This window comes from Lissotriton helveticus, chromosome 5_1, assembly GCF_964261635.1.
Source record: "Lissotriton helveticus chromosome 5_1, aLisHel1.1, whole genome shotgun sequence".
NCBI lineage: Eukaryota > Metazoa > Chordata > Amphibia > Caudata > Salamandridae > Lissotriton > Lissotriton helveticus.
Window position 1 is genome coordinate 908,200,390 of NC_136065.1, and position 18,990 is coordinate 908,219,379.

The following is an 18,990-nucleotide window of genomic DNA, read 5'->3' on the forward strand; positions in this document are numbered from 1 at the left end:
CAATTTATTTAGGTGTCAGGATAACACCTGTAATCAATCTAATTATGACGTATCTGTCAATCCTTGTGACATGGAGTGCTGTACAGTAAACACAGCGCATCGATGGTGTCGCAAGGAGGGCGCACTGAAAAGTGTTGCATCGTTGTTTTACCGCAACAATGCCACGCGTTCCATAAATAAGGCCCGGTATCAAGCAGCGCTGATACTGATCTCAGTGGCATTGTCCCCCAACACCACTAGTATCAAACCTGGCCTCTCTAGCACAGTTTACTGAGAGGGCAAATGGATGTGACACAGAGGGGCAGTCGAATGGAGGGGTAAAAAAGTGTGTGTGAGGGCAAAAGATAGAGAGACAGAGAAGAGAGAGAGAGAGAGAGAGAGAGAGAGAGAGAGAGAGCGAGAGAGAGAGACCGGAATCCTGCCGTGACCTAGGACTATAACGTATGCTTTATATCACTTATTGTATTTAGGCACCCTTTTTGGTCATCTGTTATTTAGCAGGTATGACATAATTTCCAAGAAGCTCAGGCTTAAAAAACACTGCTATTTGTAAAATAATGATGCTAAAAGCACACGGACACATGCAAGACGCAGGCACAAACACACACAGACACATACATAAAATATACTTCTTACTCCACACCAGCCTGGACCAGGGAGCTACAGAAGACGGGTCACCTACCTTCACTCTTGCCAGGTCGTGAGGGTTAAGTACCGATCCTTGATAGAATTCCACCTGAGTAAAATGCCTCTTGAACAGGGCTTCCAGCTCAAGGTTGGGGGAGATGCTGAATTACAGGAAATAGAGACATCAATTCAGAATCACAGGCATTTTTTACGTTTTGATAACTTTTCAACAGATGCAATACAATCAAAGACCCGAATGGGTATTCAGTTTTGCTGTGTGCCAAATCTGTCAATCCACTTTAAGTTACCGTTACACAATTCTGCGTTCTGTGTGGGTTCACCCATGCTGCCCCTCTCCTTTCTCACAACACTTTGTACGCTCAGAAGGCATAGGGTACAGAGAGCAGGCTTGCCAACAGAAAAAGAACCACTGCCAGCACCAGCCTGTGTCATTGTACGGCCTTTCGGAAAACTCACAATACATTGTTTGGCTTCTCAGAGAATTCAACATTTTCCTACATACGTCCCAGGACTTTAACTAGAGAATCACAACAGGCAGCAAATGGGGTCATTTCATGGCCAACCACAGAAGCTTTTTGCGTTAAATACATTGGTCTTCTTTGATCTTTGTTTTACACCTTTTAATAGGCTTCTTTTATTTTCAGGGTCTTTTTTTTGAGGCCCTACCGGCACTATTGCATCGCCGGAATGCCACTTTTTTGGTGTTCCGGTGACACAATGTGCCACTGGCATATTTATAAGGCTACGTAAAGCCACGTTACGTGGCTCTTCATGGCCTTATAAATATGTGCATCTCTGCTACCTTTTGCAACTGTATCTCTACGTCAAGAGCACACGGTGCCTTTGAGACAGAGACAGAATGAGTTCCCTTGGCCCATATTTACAATTTTTTCATGCAGCTCAATGAAGCAAGCCACCTTGCTGTGCTGTGTGAAAGGATGGGAATGTGCCATAATTTAACATTATACAGCAGATTCCTGTCCTTTCCTAGCACTGGCTCAATTTTGGTGCCTGCGTTGTAGGCAGGATTGTTTTTGTGCAGGAAGGGACACCTTCCAGTAGAAAAAAAATCATCAGAGGCATTTTCTTCTTCTATATGTACTGCAGAATGCAGCACATGTAGCAAGAGGAAGAAACGAGGAGAAATGAAGATATTTCTCCTCATTATGCTTCACCTGGCTAGTAATAGCATTTTGATGCATTGCCACGTCTACCACTAATGGTAAATCTGGCAAAAATGCCAAAATCCATGGGTGTGCAAGTGGAGCACCCACATTCCACCCATGGAACGGCTTCCTGGAACAAAGTAATGCATGGCAGCAATGTGCGTTGCCTTGCGTTACTCTAGATTTATCAAGCCATTCAGGACCACACAAGGTGGCCTTGTGAGGCCTCATTAACCTCAATTAGGATTTGCACTTGCGCCCCTTGCGTGGGACAAGGGCGGCCCAAAACCTTGATAAATCTGGCCCAAATGCCTGTAATACCTACAATAGTGGTGGATGTCGATTAAGACTTCCTGACGCACGCGTTCCCTAATTTTCCTTAATGTATATAAGCTGTTGTTCTTTAGAGAAAACAAAATAACTCTGCTCTGAGTTCATATTCGTTGAGTCATATATGTTTTTTTTCTGAACACGGGGGATATTTCTTAAGAAATGACTCAGCGCAGTGAGTCACCTTGCTGCGCTGCATGATAGAGAAAGGGCAGGAACGCGCCGTACTGAACAATGTACAGCACATTCCTGTCATTTCCTAGCGGTGGCGAACAATGTGCCGCCTAGCGCCAAAGCAGATACCCTTGCAAGGGTGCCTGCATTATAAGCTGGATTGTTTTTGCGCAGTAAGGTGCAACTTCCTGCAAAATAACAATCCCCTGAGTAATTTTTCTATTTCTGTGTGTTCTTCAGAATGCAGCACACACAGAAAAGGGAAGTAACAAGGAGAAATAACGATATTTCTCCTCATTACGCCTCACCTGGGGAGTCGTAGCATTTCGGCACATTCGCTGTTTTACCAGTGTTGGTACTGTAATGGTACCTCTGTGAATGCACCGAAATCCATGGCTGGACGCGTGGTAACACCCATGCGCCACCCATGGAACACCTTCCCGGTGCCGAGTAACGCAACACAGCGATTTGTGCTGCATTGCATTACTTTGGATTTATCAAGCCATGAGGAGCCGTGCAAGGTGGCCTTGCGTGGATTGATAAATCTGACTTAGCTTTTACGTCGCCCTCCCGCCCCTTTGCGAGGCGCAAGGGAGGCGCAAAACCTACATAAATAAGCCCATAAGTGTTCTATGGCACATTTTCTTCCACCAGTAAATCATGACTATTTGACCTTTGACCCCATGTTAGTCAAAGCCCAAAACCCAAATAAATGTGGTACTTGGCAATTTAGTCAACTCTCAGTCACAAGGATTGTCAGAAAGTTCTTAAGTGCAACTGGCCCGGACTGGCCTGACATATGTTATCTTCCTATATTAGTGAATACTCGAGTACGCATAACAAGAAGGGAGGATATGTCACAAGTTAGAACAACAAAGGAAACATTTGTCCATAATGACAATTAGCAGAATAATACAATTTTACATTAAATACGTTGAATGTTGCAAGGCTGAATACAAAAAAATATTTTGTATTTGCACAATTGGTGTAATACATCAGTTATCATGCTGTGTTCATACTTAAATAATTGCTTTTATACAGTGTGATGTATCTTCTAACTTTAAAAATAAAATACAATTCCACGTAATCTAAACTAAAGTTCGTCAGGCTCAAGTAACCTGACCCAAGATGGCTGGCGATCTGTTCAGATCACATCACCTATCAGATGTCTTTCATTCTATCCTGAGTGCTCGTTCTATTCAATATTTGTTAATGCCAGGGACACTTACTTATGAAGAAAGACGATTTCCACATTGACGTCATCCCTGTCCTTGTGCAGGAAGTCCTTCAAGAAGTTCGACACACTCTCGAGGGTGATGTGACCACAGACAACTATATGCCTGTGACGGAAAAATTACAAGGGCACAGGTTAATGGCAGATGGAAAGGTAGCCACAAATGAAGATGTTCCTGCAAAAGAAAGTGTTAAATTCTCCTTGGCACCTCCCTAACAGTAGTCAGAGGAAAATAATCCAGCCCTTCAGGAGTCGTTCCACACAGAAATATCAATTCTGCAGACATCTCTCTCAGTAGTGGCTGGCCAAGCATTTGGTAGATGCAAAGGAGCAGTGTTAAAAAATCCTTAATTGTTCAATGTGATCCACTAATCTGGCCTCATCAAACCCTTCTCCAATTCGCTGTCTATCTTACCCTAGTCAAAACCACTGATGCACTAAACCAGAGTTGGCCCAGAGCCCAACTAACTATTGACAACCTGCATCAATAGAGACCAGTGCTTCATTTGTGACCCTATTCCAGGGCACTATGGATCTTTTGGTGAGCCTTCCCTATTTAAGAACAACATGAAAGTAAAAACAGACCAAGTTTAATTTTAATGGGCGTGGATGATTGGGCTGAGGCGTGGTCACTAAGGTTAGAGCTGCATGAAGTGCAGTCTGGTACACCCCGACTCATTTGAATTTTGCATCAGTGTAATGAAGTAGTCATAATTAAAAAAACACAAAGTCTTCTAGAGCATCATGCCATTGAACATAAGAAATAATGTACAACTACCAGAAAGTAAAATATTATGGGACCAGTTCCATAAACAAAGTTCTAAATCTGTGCCCAGCATGTATGAAGATTTATAAAGTTTTCCGATTCACAATCCTTTCTAGCATTGCGATTGAAAAGCGGCCCAAGTCACAGATTTCGAGGTACACTCCGCAGAAAGTTAAGTGACTTTTCTCAGTTTTTTCTGCGTTGGCAGGTTCCAATGAGAATTTTAAAAGCCCTGCATATGTACATGATGTGGAAAGTCAGTGATCTTCTTTCTTTTGCGCCGTAGGAAAATATTTTCATCTGGCTTGATGAATTGCAACACATAGTCAAGGGTCCATTTTCCTTGCTTATCCTTGTCATTCGTGTGTCCTTTTGATGCAGAGAAAGTGTATTCTGGGCGGTAGAATTCTGATAATTCACTTTGAATGTGGATTGTTTATAACCGAGTCCTCACCTTTCTACCTACATTTTCAGGTGTTTGACTGTTAAGTGTCCATGGTGCCATAGAGTTCTGCTTCATACAGAAATCTGGAAACAATTTCTGTTGCCCCGTACATTGACTGCTATTTGTTTTCCTGTATATTACTTTGAGCCTCTACATTAGTTTTTTTATTAGAAATTCAGTTTCTCATTTTTTTATTTATGTGCAACACCAAGGGGCTGATGCATCAAAGGGTTTTACCCATTCTGTGTCAATGGGAAAATGTGTTTGTACATAAGGCCCCAAATACCTTATACCTGGTCATTCTGATGAAGACCCCACTCACAGGCATTCCATAGGTCGAAACATTGTTATTTTTTAACTCCTTATAAAATATAATTGTCTCCCGCAAGTTTGACCCCATAGGATAAAACTCTTTCAGGAGATTTGCTTGTAAGTTATATACCAACTTTCATTAGTTCTAATTTCTATTGTTCTTTTGTTACACCATATGTAACACATTATGAAACACTAAGCCCTGTACTGCCTCTTGTCTTTCAAGCTCAGCACTATTTTAATATATCTATATACACATAAAAAAGATATCTACACTTGAATCTTTTCAAGGTCCTGCAGATTTTCTCCCTTTTATATACCCCCTATGTTTTAAATTTATATATATAAGATGCATATATGAGCAAACTGTGCATTTCTTACATACACAAATATATATGTGTGAGAACATGGTATTGGGTCTACCGGTTATTATGAAGTCCTAAGTGAATATCAGGACAACTTGTCTATACAGACCATTCTTTTATTTTGTACAGGTAATGACAGAGTTTCCTCTTATTCTCTATTAAGAGAAGATTACCAAAACCAAGGGAAAGTATACTGAGTGGTTCACAAAAGAGATCCAGAACTAGACACATGGTCCTGACGAACCGCAGAGGGGACTGAATCATCTTGACTTCGATTTATTTACATGTGTGAGACTCCTAACTTTTCTCCTTTCACATCTTTCTTTTTTTAATCATACCTCTACCCTATTTAAAAAAAAATGAAACTCACAGGATTTTGGAGGCAGGAGGTATTTTTAAGTATATTGTTTGCACTATGGATCCCAGACAGTGGCTGCCACCAGAGACACGTCCTCCTGGTGGAGGACAGACCCAATGATGTGACTATCGGTTACCAAGTACGTCAGCAGGGATTATGTTACTGACTGAACAGAGCTGTTGAGGGTCTTACAACAATTTTGGTTAGTGATCCTTTATCAGACACTGTATTCTTCCACTCCAATGATGTTTCATTATTATTGCCGGGGACATTGAGTGGAATGCTAACTTATCTCTCCCCTATTGATTTTTTTAGTTATTTCAAATGAATTCAAATTAATTAGTACTTAATTTAAATTGTTAAAAAAATGAAGACATTTTAAAATGCATTTAAATATGTTTAAAATGGGTTTATTTATTTTCTGAAGATTTTTTTATTGCAGTTGATGGGGTCGGTTGGGGTATACTTTGGGCAGTGTTTCTTTAGGGGGTTAATGTACTTATGGTATTTGTTCTTTTATTTTTTTAAGCAATGCATCTTTGGGGGTTTATATAGGTGGGTAATGTTCCATTTATAGATTAGTTAATAAATATTTGTTTAAAATATTTACAAATGCATTCACTTGCCCAATATTTGTTGTACTGGGTTTAGAATAGTGACTGTCACCACTCCCCATGCATGTGTTTTCCACAATGTTTGTGGGATTAAAATATATTATTAACTTTTCCCAAGTTTAGTTGGATTAGTATTAAATCATTAAACCTCACCCTCGCGATTTATGTACTTTACCAATTTTAGGTGAGTTTGTGTTTGAACAGTAAATGTCACCCTTCCAGTTTAGGCACTTTTGTCAATGATTGTGAGCCCCTGACCTTTAATTTATGCACTTTCCAAACTTTTTAGACTGTAGGTAAAATAGTACATTTCACCCCATTCAACGTATGAACGTTCTCAAATTATTGTTCTATGTGATTTAGAATAACAGATCTCACCTTTTTTATGCACCTTCCCCAATTTTAGTTTGGTTGATTTAGTGTAGTAAGTCGTTACCCTGATCTATACATTTTCCACAGTGTTTATAAAACAAGAGTTTACAAAAGTTAGTCCCACCTCACTCCCTAAATTATGAAATGTCCAAAAAGTTTGGAGACTGGTGTTAAATTTGAATTACAAATTTGACTCCTTTAATATTAATGCACTTCACTAATCTTTGTTAGTTTGGAGTTAGAATAGTAAGTCTCTTTAAACTACTTACCACTGTTGAATGTCAGACAAAATGTGGTGTTTGAAACCTACAAAACACACTGAAATTCACCAGTTATAGTTCAGGGAACTAACCATAACTTTTGCCCCGCAATACTCTACTTAGGACCTCACATTTTATATAACTAAAGACAACATTGATGACATTACTGATGACCTGTCTAATGCCATCATTGATGGCATTACTGATGATATCACTGATACAATGTGTACACTCTCGCACACCGAGTTGCATTAATGCTCAGTTCATTTTAAACGACCGACCATTTTACTGGGCAGAGTGGCCATCCAAAGACATTTTTACATTTGAACAAATTCTAAATGAAGGATTCCTCCAGCCTGTCTCTGATGCATCTGATCTTACTGGCTTCTTGGATGAAGAGTACAAACGGGGACTTACTGTGGCAAACTGGTTTTCTCATACTACATAGTGATGACAGGTCCTGTTTGCCACAATACATTTAAACAGGCGTGGTTTTTGTATTCTGACTCATGCTACCACTAAGATATATGTGTATGTTGACTTGCTGAGGCACTCAGATGAGTACTTGCCCCTACTTGTATGAAGTAAAGCATGAGAGCAAAATATCGCACAGAACGTCTCGTTTGACATGACGGCTCTCTGACAAAATGGAATAATGGGTGTATTTAGGGCATTAACTTCTGCCAAGGATTTCTGCAGGTATAAAGCATAATCTACCAAGAGCACACACCGCTCACTTACCAGTCCAGGTAAGAAAACACCTGGCAACACTTGACCGGTTGATGGACCAAGAGGGCATATATGACTTTGTAAAAATATAATTAGCCAATTGTTATCGACTAGAAGGGCGTCAATTTAACATTAGTATTCCCTTAAATATATCTAAGGGCTAGATGGAATTAGACATCATTTGGGACAAGAGAAGCAGATACATGTTCACTCGTTAAGGTGAGTGTGCACAATGGGTTTACTCATGTTTTAGGCACTGTTTAGGACACTGGGCACTAGTTTTTTTGTCCATCAATAAATATACATCGAAATAATCTTAACTAAATCAGAAACAGGGTTTTTCCCATTGACTTCACGTAAAAAAGGCCTTAGAAGAAGAAGGAACAGAGACAGTTTCTCCAAGGCACCGTAAGCAGAGGAGTGAACTGAGAAATGAAACCTGTCTTTAGGCCACAAATATCTTACTCCATTTTTAAACTTTGAGGCTGGCATGGCCACTAGAACAAGATGTGGCTTTAAGTCTGGGATTCCCAGTGGAACAGGCAGGCAAGGGCTGGGTTGTTCCTTCATCATTCACTAGAAAAACTAATTTGATTCCTGTTTGGTAAAACCAGATAGGTGCATTGTTTATGTTTATGTTTATTAAATTTGTATTGCGCACAAATACCCGAAGGTGTCTCGGCGCAGAAGATTATACATTGACTAAAATGACTAAAGGGGAAATTATTGATCAAATAACCATGTCTTAAGCTGTCTTCTGAAAATCAAAAGAGATGGACTGGTTTTGATGTAGAGAGGGAGCGTGTTCCATAGCCTCGCCGTGGCTACCAAGAAACGTCTGTCCCCCCAGGCAACTGTTCTGGTGCGAGGTAGGAGAAGGAGGAAGCTGGATGCCGAACGGAGAGACCTGCTGGGGGTGTAAATCCTGAAGGCATTTATTAGGAATTGAGGACCTACATTATGAATAGCCTTATATGCAATACAGAGGGCCTTGAATTTTATGCGGCTTCTGACTTTAAGCCAGTGCAGTCGACGAATGGCCGCCGAAATAGATTGATATTTGGGAATGGACAGAAGAGCCCTAGCTGTCGCATTTTGGACTGCTTGCAATTTATCCACCACCTGTTGTTGAGCATTTAGCAGGAGGGCATTGCAATAGTCCAACTTAGAAAAAATTAAGGTGGATATCAGTGTTTTTCTGGAGGTAAGTAGGGAAGTAATTTTTTAATTTTTCTGAGGGTGAAAAAAGCAGCTGAAGTCACCGTGTTAACATGATGGATAAATGTTAACTTGGTGTCGAATAAAACCCCCAGGTTCCTGACCTTGGCAACCGGTGCTGGTGGGGGGCCAAAGTCAATAGGCCACCAGATGTCAGACCAAGCAGGGGACAGGTTGCCAAAGGTCATCACCTCAGTCTTATCCGAATTTAGTTTTAGGCAGTTCATCAGCATCCAGGAGCCTATGGCTAGCATAGCCTCCTGGAATCTTGATGCAACTGCCTGGCCATTCTTATGGACCGCCAACACCAATTGGGTGTCATCTGCGTAGGTAGTCAGATTTAACCCGTAGGTTTTTATGACCCTCGCCAAGTCCGACACATAGATGTTAAATAGTGTCGGACTTAGCGAGGATCCCTGGGGCACTCCACAAGGTAGTGTAGATGTGGGCGAGTAAAAACTACCAAGTTTCACAGATTGAGAGCCATTTGACAGAAAAGAAGCAATGAGGTCTCTGGCTAGATCGTTGACCCCCAGAGCTGAGACACGGTCGATCAAGGTGGAGTGATCGACCGTGTCAAAGGCGGCGGAGAGATCGAGCAATATGAGTGCAGCCGCCCCATTATGATCTAAAATAGTTCTGATTTCATCAGTCGCCTTTATCAGTGCTGTTTCTGTCCCATGGCCCCTTCTGAATCCAAATTGCGTATCATCCAGCAAGTGGTGCTGATCAATAAAGTCTGAAAGTTGGCGGTTCATGAGTGATTCAACAATTTTTGCTGGGAAAGGGAGGCAAGCTATAGGTCTGTAGCTCGCTAGTTCTGCCGGATCCAGTGACGTTTTTTTTTAACAAAGGTTTAATTATTGTTTTCTTCCAGATCTGAGGGTACTCACCCGTAACGAACATAGAGTTAAAAATCTCAGTGAGCGGGGGTGTAATAAGTCCACTGAGTAAATTAAATACCGATGGAGGGCACGGGTCAAACGGGGAGCCCGAGGTAGTGGTTGCTATGTATTTAATGATGGTCTCTGGAAAAACACGATGAAACACAGAAACGGTAGGACCCGTATCCGGAGTCGAAGAAAATGAAGGGTCAGAGCCTGTGGGACCAGTTAATGAGGAAAAAGTCGCATAAATGTTGTTAACTTTATTGGTAAAGTACTCGGATAGGGAGTTACAGAGGTCTTGGGATGGTTCAGTTGCAGAGACAGAGGGAGGAGTGGATAAGGTGTCTACTATTTGGAACAGTTTTCTAGAGCGATTTTGTGCGAGCTCTATCTGAGATAGATAATAGTCCCTTTTATGTGAGATTATGGCACGCTTGTATATGGCTATAGCAGCTTTATAGCTCTGTTTGTCATGAGAATTATAGTGTTTTCGCCAATGTCTCTCAAGATTCCTACAATGCTGTCTCTGCAGTCTAAGTTCCTCTGAGAACCATGCAGCCGATCTGGTAGAACGATTAGGGGAAATTCTCTTAGTGGGGACTGACTGTTTAAGTGCGTCCAAGAGCCAATCATGGTATTTAATAGACGCCTGATTAGGGTCAGCCGGAGTCACAAAAGGAGGGGATACAAGAACTTGGGTAAGCAGGGGAACATCAAGGTTTTTCCAATCACGGATACTCTGCACAGCTTGTGATTTAGATTGTGCAGGATTGGGATTATGTGCTTTAATATTAAAGATGACAGCATCATGGTCTGACCAAGTCAGAGGTAACACCCTGGTGAATGATATAGCGACGCTATTGGTAAACAACCCATCCAAAGTGTGGCCAGCCTGATGGGTCGGGACCGTGACTAGTTGGTGTAGGCCTAGTGCTTCCTGATCAGTAACGAGTTGAACCGTGTCTTTGTCCATGGGAGATTCAAGATAAAAATTGGAATCTCCCAGGACTGTGTAATCCGGCAAATCAGTGGACGGTATTACTATCTCAGCCAGATTGGAGAGAAAACGAGTGCGTGGGCCTGGTGGTCGATAAAGAAGACTGCCCCTAAAGGCCTGGTTGTTATTAAGAGTAATGGAGAACCTAAGAACTTCGCTAGTCAGAGTGGACATTGGTTCGGTTTGTAGTTGAAACTTAGCTTTATGGACTATGGCGAGTCCCCCGCCCCTCCCCAAGGGCCTATCAAGTTTAAATACAAGAAAACCCTCGGGGGTGGCGGAACAAAAGTCTGGTCCAGAGGCCGCATCACCCCATGTTTCTGTAATAAACAGAATGTCTAGGTCCAAATTGGTAATCAATTCCCGGATTTCTAAATTATGTCTTGTTAAGGACCTAGCATTAATAAGGGCAGCCAAATAGGGGCGCGTTAGTTTCGAAGAGGAAGGGTGTATAGGTGAGCGGAAATCTGGGAGAGAGTAGTGACATATTGGACATGGAGTGCTAACAGGAGTAGATAGTAGCATACAAGGCGTAGTAGGGCAATGATGTAAACATACCTTTACGTTTATGTCTTTTAACTGATCCGCTGTGTACCGGATGGGTGGGGATCGGTATGAGGATGTAAGTGTGTAATTTCTTGTGTTTTATTTTAGTTCTGGCAACCATTTACGTTGTCCATCAATGGACAAAAAGGTGGTGGTTTCTGAATTTCAGATCTTATCGCCTCAAATGTCTGAGCCAATGTCCTTTTCACTTTTTCATATACATTTTTCCCTCTAGGTTGGTCAGGCTCTTTTACCGTATTGAGCATTTTAATTACTCTATGCTTCTTGTATTGCTAGTTTTTTTCTGTATAACTCTACTTTCATCCCTCAGTTGATGGTCAATAGCTGACCAGTAGCAGTTCTTAAGTCACTGTCACGTCCCTCTGTTTCAGCATTTAGACACCAGGGGCCTCATTTATGAAGCCTTGCGTCAGTTTTGCTCTTCCGATGCGTCACTTTTTGTGACGCATCGGTGGCGTAAAACATGCCTCCTGTTGCGCACTATTTACAAAGTGACGCATCTAAGCAGATGCGTCACTTTGTAAACCTCTGCGTTACATTATACCTGCGTCAGGTATGGTGTGCACCCATAATATCGAGTCATTTATTTCGATTGGACCGAATATCGAGTAAAAAATATAGAATGGACATAATATCGACTAGACATAATATAGACAACAAAAATATCGACTAGAGAAAAATAATATCGAATAGAATGGACATAATATCGAATCAAAAATATAGAATGGAAATAATATCGACTAGACATAATATAGCCAACAAAAATATCGAATTTAAGGTAAGTTAATAATAATTTTTATTTTTTGTGTAATATAAGTCTGTAGCGGGTTGTGGGTTTATAGGGGAATAGGGTGGGAAGTAATTTATTTCTAATTAATTAAATATGTTAATTTATTTATTGATATTTATTTAGAATCAATTGTTAATTAATTATTAATTGGTAATTAATTAAAATATAATTGGTAATTAATTATAATTGATTAATTGATAAATATTTTAATTTTAGTAATTTATTTTCTGTAGCGGGTTGTGGGTTTATAGGGGAATAGGGTGGGAAATAATTTAATTATAATTAATTAAATATGTTAATTTATTTATTGATATTTATGTAGAATTAATTGTTAATTAATTATTAATTGGTAATTAATTAAAATATAATTGGTAATTAATTATAATTGATTAATTGATAAATATTTTAATTTTAGTAATTTATTTTCTGTAGCGGGTTGTGGGTTTATAGGGGAATAGGGTGGGAAGTAATTTAATTATAATTAATTAAATATGTTAATTTATTTATTGATATTTATTTAGAATTAATTGTTAATTAATTATTAATTGGTAATTAATTAAAATATTATTGGTAATTAATAATAATTGATTAATTGATAAATATTTTAATTTTAGAAATTTATTTTCTGTAGCGGGTTGTGGGTTTATAGGGGAATAGGGTGGGAAGTAATTTAATTATAATTAATTAAATATGTTAATTTATTTATTGATATTTATTTAGAATTAAATGTTAATTAATTATTAATTGGTAATTAATTAAAATATAATTGGTAATTAATTATAATTGATTAATTGATAAATATGTTAATTTCATTCATTTATTTTCTGTAGCGGGTTGTGGGTTTATAGGGGAAAAGGGTGGGAAATAATTTAATTCTCATTAATTAAATATGTCATTTAAATTATTGGTATGTATTTTGAATTAATTGTTAATTAATTTTTATTAGGTAATTAATTAAAATATAATTGGTCATACAAATTAATTTATTAATTTTTAAATTGTAAATTAATTTATTGTTAATAGGTAATTAATTAGTATGAGTAGGCAATTTTTATAATTAAATAATTTTATTTTGTATTTATAAATAAATATTTAATATTTTTTATACACAAGTAAAATATTTTATTTATTTGTAATTGGTATTACTATTTATGTTATTTATATCTATTTGTGAAGTATTTACTTTCCCTATTATTGCACTCTCTGAAGTTGGAATAGTAATTTTAACCCCTACGCTATACAACACTTTCCCTACTGTTGCACCCACTGGAGTGGGTATGCAACGTTTACAACGCAACTTTTACTATGCACTACCATTACAACGAAACTTTTACAACGCAAAAACTTTTACAACGCATACATTTACAAAGCATGTTTTTACAACGCAGATACCTTTACAACTCATACCATTACAACGTAAGTATTGCTAAGTATATAATTATTTTTAAAATGTTATATGTTTGGGTTTTTGGGTAAAGGGGTATTTTTAGGGTTCAGGGTCAGTTTTCAGTTTTTGGGTAAAGGGGTATTTTTAGGGTTCAGGGTCAGTTTTCAGTTTCTGGGATAAAGGGGTATTTTTAGGGTTCAGGGTCAGTTTTCAGTTTTTGGGTTAAGGGGTATTTTTAGGGTTCAGGGTCAGTTTTCAGTTTCTGGGGTAAAGGGGTATTTTTAGGGTTCAGGGTCAGTTTTCAGTTTTTGGGTTAAGGGGTATTTTTAGGGTTCAGGGTCAGTTTTCAGTTTCTGGGGTAAAGGGGTATTTTTAGGGTTCAGGGTCAGTTTTCAGTTTTTGGGTAAAGGGGTATTTGTAGGGTTCAGGGTCAGTTTTCAGTTTTTGGGTAAAGGGGTATTTTTAGGGTTCAGGGTCAGTTTTCAGTTTTTGGGTAAAGGGGTATTTTTAGGGTTCAGGGTCAGTTTTCAGTTTTTGGGTGAAGGGGTATTTTTAGGGTTCAGGGTCAGTTTAGGGTTTTTGGGGTACAGGGGTACTTTGTAAAAATAAAGTAAAATTACATTTAAATTACATTAATTAAATAAAATTAAATAAAATTAAATTATATTATAATATTTTAAATTAATTTATATTAAAAAAAATATTATATACTTACCAATACTTACGTTGTAATGGTATGCGTTGTAAAGGTATATGCGTTGTAAAATCTTGCGTTGTAAATGTATGAGTTGTAAAAGTTTTTGTGCTGTAAAAGTTTTGATGTAATGGTAGGTGTTGTAAAAGTATGCGTTGTAACGTCATACATCCCTGGAGTGGGAATAGTAATTTTAACCCCTACGCTATCCAGCGCTTTCCCTACTGTTGCACCCACTGGAGTGGGAATAGTAAATTTTACCTCTACGCTATCCAACAGTTTTGCTAATGTTGAACTTACTATAGTTGTTACAATAAATTTTAACCATTGTCTATGTTATATATGTTTATTTAATAATATGTTTTTTATATATATATATATATATATATATATATATATGTATTATTTTTGGTGATATAATTTTTTTAATTATTGAAATTATTTATTAAAATTAAAATTTCAAAATAATTATTTCTAAGTTTATATTACATATATTTATTACTATATTAGTTTTAACTTAATTTTAAGACATTTAAAAAAATCGATATTTTGACAGTCTATATTTTTGTAAGTCGATATTTTGGAGTCGATATTTTGGTACTTACCTGTTTGTAGATAGGGAGTCGATATTTTGTCACTCGATATTTGTGTATCTCGATATTTGTGACGTCGATATTATGTCAGTGATCCGTCAGGTATAATGTATGCAGAGGGGGCATTCCCTCGCAAAAAGCCTCATAATAGTGACGCAGTAAAATCTATGAGATTTCACTGCGTCACTTTTAGGACGCTGTTGCGTCAAAATCTTGCGCCTGCCTCACAGCAGGCGTAAGAATGACGCAAGTCCTTTCACATGGGGCTTTCCCCATGTGAAAGGACGCATTGCTGGAGGTGTGTCACTTTTGTGACACACTCCAGCAATGCGTCACTTTTGCGCTTACAGATACGTCAGAAATACTGACGTATCTGTAACTCCTTGCGACATGATGCGTCATACATTAAATATGATGCATCAGGTATGTCGCAAGGAGTGCGCACTTAGAAGTGACGCATCGCTGCTTTCACGCAGCGATGCGTCATTTCTCATAAAGGATGCCCCTGGAATCCCCTTATGCAGAGCTTACATAAGGATAGGGGAGGGTGTTCCATAGAACAGGTAGTTAAATGTTGAAGTGTATCAATTGCTTCAAGTGATTAATCAGCCCTGCACTGACTATCGATATTTTGGTACTTACCTGTTTGTAGATAGGGAGTCGATATTTTGTCACTCGATATTTGTGTATCTCGATATTTGTGACGTCGATATTATGTCAGTGATCCGTCAGGTATAATGTATGCAGAGGGGGCATTCCCTCGCAAAAAGCCTCATAATAGTGACGCAGTAAAATCTATGAGATTTCACTGCGTCACTTTTAGGACGCTGTTGCGTCAAAATCTTGCGCCTGCCTCACAGCAGGCGTAAGAATGACGCAAGTCCTTTCACATGGGGCTTTCCCCATGTGAAAGGACGCATTGCTGGAGGTGTGTCACTTTTGTGACACACTCCAGCAATGCGTCACTTTTGCGCTTACAGATACGTCAGAAATACTGACGTATCTGTAACTCCTTGCGACATGATGCGTCATACATTAAATATGACGCATCAGGTATGTCGCAAGGAGTGCGCACTTAGAAGTGACGCATCGCTGCTTTCACGCAGCGATGCGTCATTTCTCATAAAGGATGCCCCTGGAATCCCCTTATGCAGAGCTTACATAAGGATAGGTGAGGGTGTTCCATAGAACAGGTAGTTAAATGTTGAAGTGTATCAATTGCTTCAAGTTATTAATCAGCCCTGCACTGACTATCAGGAAGCTCTAGTTTTATTTCGAGTTGAGGGTTTTTTGCAGTTGTGTCCCGCATCTGCCACATTCCAAGTTACTCCCAAAATATTTTACTCAGGCTCATCTTTTCCTAAACCTATGCCAAAAATCACCAGCCCTAAATATGATTGCACATTTCATTTTATTGCAAGAAGCTGATCAGATCACCATAGATATAAGCATCCGTGAAGGCCCACGTCAACTTTGAAGGCATCTTTGATAACAAGCCATATTGACTTTAAGATGGCCTACACTAGTAATTTGAAGAATTGTACAACACTGCCTCTAGACGGATATTGACTGAACTGCTTGTCATCTGGGAACTTTCAGCTCTCAGACTGTGCCAGTCTTTCATCAGACATTGTCATTCTTTCAAGTCACCCTTCCAATGTGAGGAAACACGAAAAACGAGAGAATTAGAAACTAAAGAAAGGTGAAAAAGAAGGCAAAATACACAGGAGAGCTCCTGGGGCACACACACATGCATGCACCCACACGCACATACACAGACACACACACACACAAAGCTGCCCAGATTTACATATATTTAGCACTGTGTTCAGGTCACAAAGTGATGCAAACCAACACAATCTTCTTTTTATTTACCTTCCTGTGCAAAAAAGTAACCTAAAGGAGCACTTTTTGGCACTACATAGCATGAAGAGGCGTTCCATGGGTGTTCCATGGGTGGTCCCATGCAACCATCCATGCATTTTGACACAAAACTACACTAAAACTAGTAGACACGGTTTTGTGCCCAAAAATAATGCCGCTTTGAAGCAGGTGTTAAAAAGGAGATATAGTTTGTTGTCTCCTACCTCTTCCCACTTTGCAAGTGTGCTGTGCTGGGCAGCACACATCCAATGTACGACACGTTTTAAAGTTTGTCTAAGGATACAATTTTGTACAGGAAGTACCCGTGCAGCAGAAAAGCTATCACCCTTGCACTACGGCGTAAATGTGTGTGCGTGCGCTAGGGAGAGGGGAGGAGAGCGCCATTTCTTATAGCTATGGCGCTGTCTTCCTCTCTCCCTCTCACGCACACAGTGCAGCAGTTTTGTGTGCTGCGTTGCTTTGTGTGAAACGTTTGTAAAGCTGGGCCTGCATCTCTTGGCGTGTCTAGCAGAGAAGGAGAGTCCAGGAGGCGAGTCTCTGCCAGGATCCCATATTCTTGTTGAAACTATTCAAAAGAGGGGGTAGGGCTGCGCTGTCAGAACTCATCTGAGTCCAGGAAAGGGAAATGCCACACAACAGCAGCTGGGCACCGCGCTGTGTTGACTTTTCCACAGAACCTAATGAAATGTGGCGGTTGCACTGATATTGCAGAATCTGGGAAAACTGGTAATAATTCTATTGAATGCACATGTTTGGTTGCACTCGCGGAGCCTTACTATGTGCCCTTTTGAAGGGTTCCCACTCTAGGCTGACAGCCTCTTTGTAACACCACATCACAGTCACAGAACAGCCTCTTTCTCCCACTCTATCTCTGTCTTTGTCTTCATCTTTAATTCTGTGTGATTCCTATCTATCTATCTATCTATCTATCTATCTATCTATCTATCTATCTATCTATCTATCTATCTATCTATCTATCTATCTATCTATCTATCTATCTGTCTGTCTGTCTGTCTGTCTGTCTGTCTGTCTGTCTGTCTGTCTGTCTGTCTGTCTATCTATCTATCTATCTATCTATCTATCTGTCTGTCTCACTCTCACTCTCTTCTTCGCCATTACATCCCTGTGCATGACAGCCTCTACAAACCTTTCCCCTGCAACCAGTATATTCAGCCTATGTGCCTGTTTGTACTCTGTGCCTTGCTCATACCATGGCTTACTGTAGTGGAACTGTCACCACAATGTGATGCTGTGGCCTATTTGTGCCTGGGTTAGGAATCATGTTGATACCCTGCATTGAATAAAATTAGAAACTTCTGGGTTGGTTTCCGCAGTGACTAACGCGTTTGTGTCGCGGTGACGCGCCTGCTCTTTGAGGGTGGTCACAGTGAGTGCTCTCCAATATGAGGGAGCTGAGGCTCTTCAGTGACGCAAGATGTTTTCGATTCCAAGGATGGAGGGTCCGCACTAAACTAGAAAGATGCCCAGTGATCGATAAGGAGGAGGAGCCAGCTGTTTACAACAATCTGCCAGATGTAAATCTAACATAAATTACGCGACCCATCCATCAAGCTAAACATACATAATCCATCATCTGCTGCATAATTTGCAGATTTTAACAACAACAAATTGTTCCTAGATCAAACGGATCAAAAGTTACAAAAAATGCAGTGATGGGTTGCTGCTCAGTGGAACGCTATTCAGAAAGCTCACTGGCCACCTTTTATCTGCTGATTGCTGCATTTGGGGTTTATACTGGTACAATTGAGGCAAAACTTTGCCCAGACAGTTAACATGTGTACAAATGACAAAATAATAAAAATAAATCTATCCCAAAATGTGCAGCATTAGGCCATATATTTGGCCTGCATTATTTGGCTCTCCCCGTTGGATAACTCCAGTGGCCCTGGTTCTGAGAAGGGTCTTCAGCGGGCATTAATCATGACATACGCCAAGAGTACATGACATGTCTCCAAGCAAGCCTTGTAAGAATTCAATATAATGACATCTCTACAAAACTTGTTTTGCAAATATTGGACATAGAACTATAGCTTTTCACATTCAGGCTTCTCCAATGAGTAACTGGTAATTTACTTTTAGAGCTCCAGATACCTATGTGTAGCTCTTATGTGTGCAGCCCAGTGAACTAAATTAGAAGCCTTTGCTTGGTTGAATTATTATAAGTATACAAAAATTGAAA

At 39.5% G+C, this 18,990-nt stretch overlaps 1 protein-coding gene across 5 annotated transcripts in view; it reads right to left on the minus strand.

Annotated features, from left to right (window-relative positions):
• Window positions 1–18,990, minus strand: part of KCNMA1 (potassium calcium-activated channel subfamily M alpha 1) — a 1,543,535-nt gene that overhangs the window by 557,465 nt on the left and 967,080 nt on the right. For all 5 annotated transcript variants that reach the window (XM_078643370.1, XM_078643368.1, XM_078643365.1 and 2 more), the window contains exons 10-11: window positions 3,548–3,658; window positions 683–788 (exon numbers count right to left, since the gene is read on the minus strand). In XM_078643370.1, the coding sequence (XP_078499496.1) occupies window positions 683–788; window positions 3,548–3,658 (217 nt within the window). The remainder of the gene's footprint in view (window positions 1–682; window positions 789–3,547; window positions 3,659–18,990) is intronic.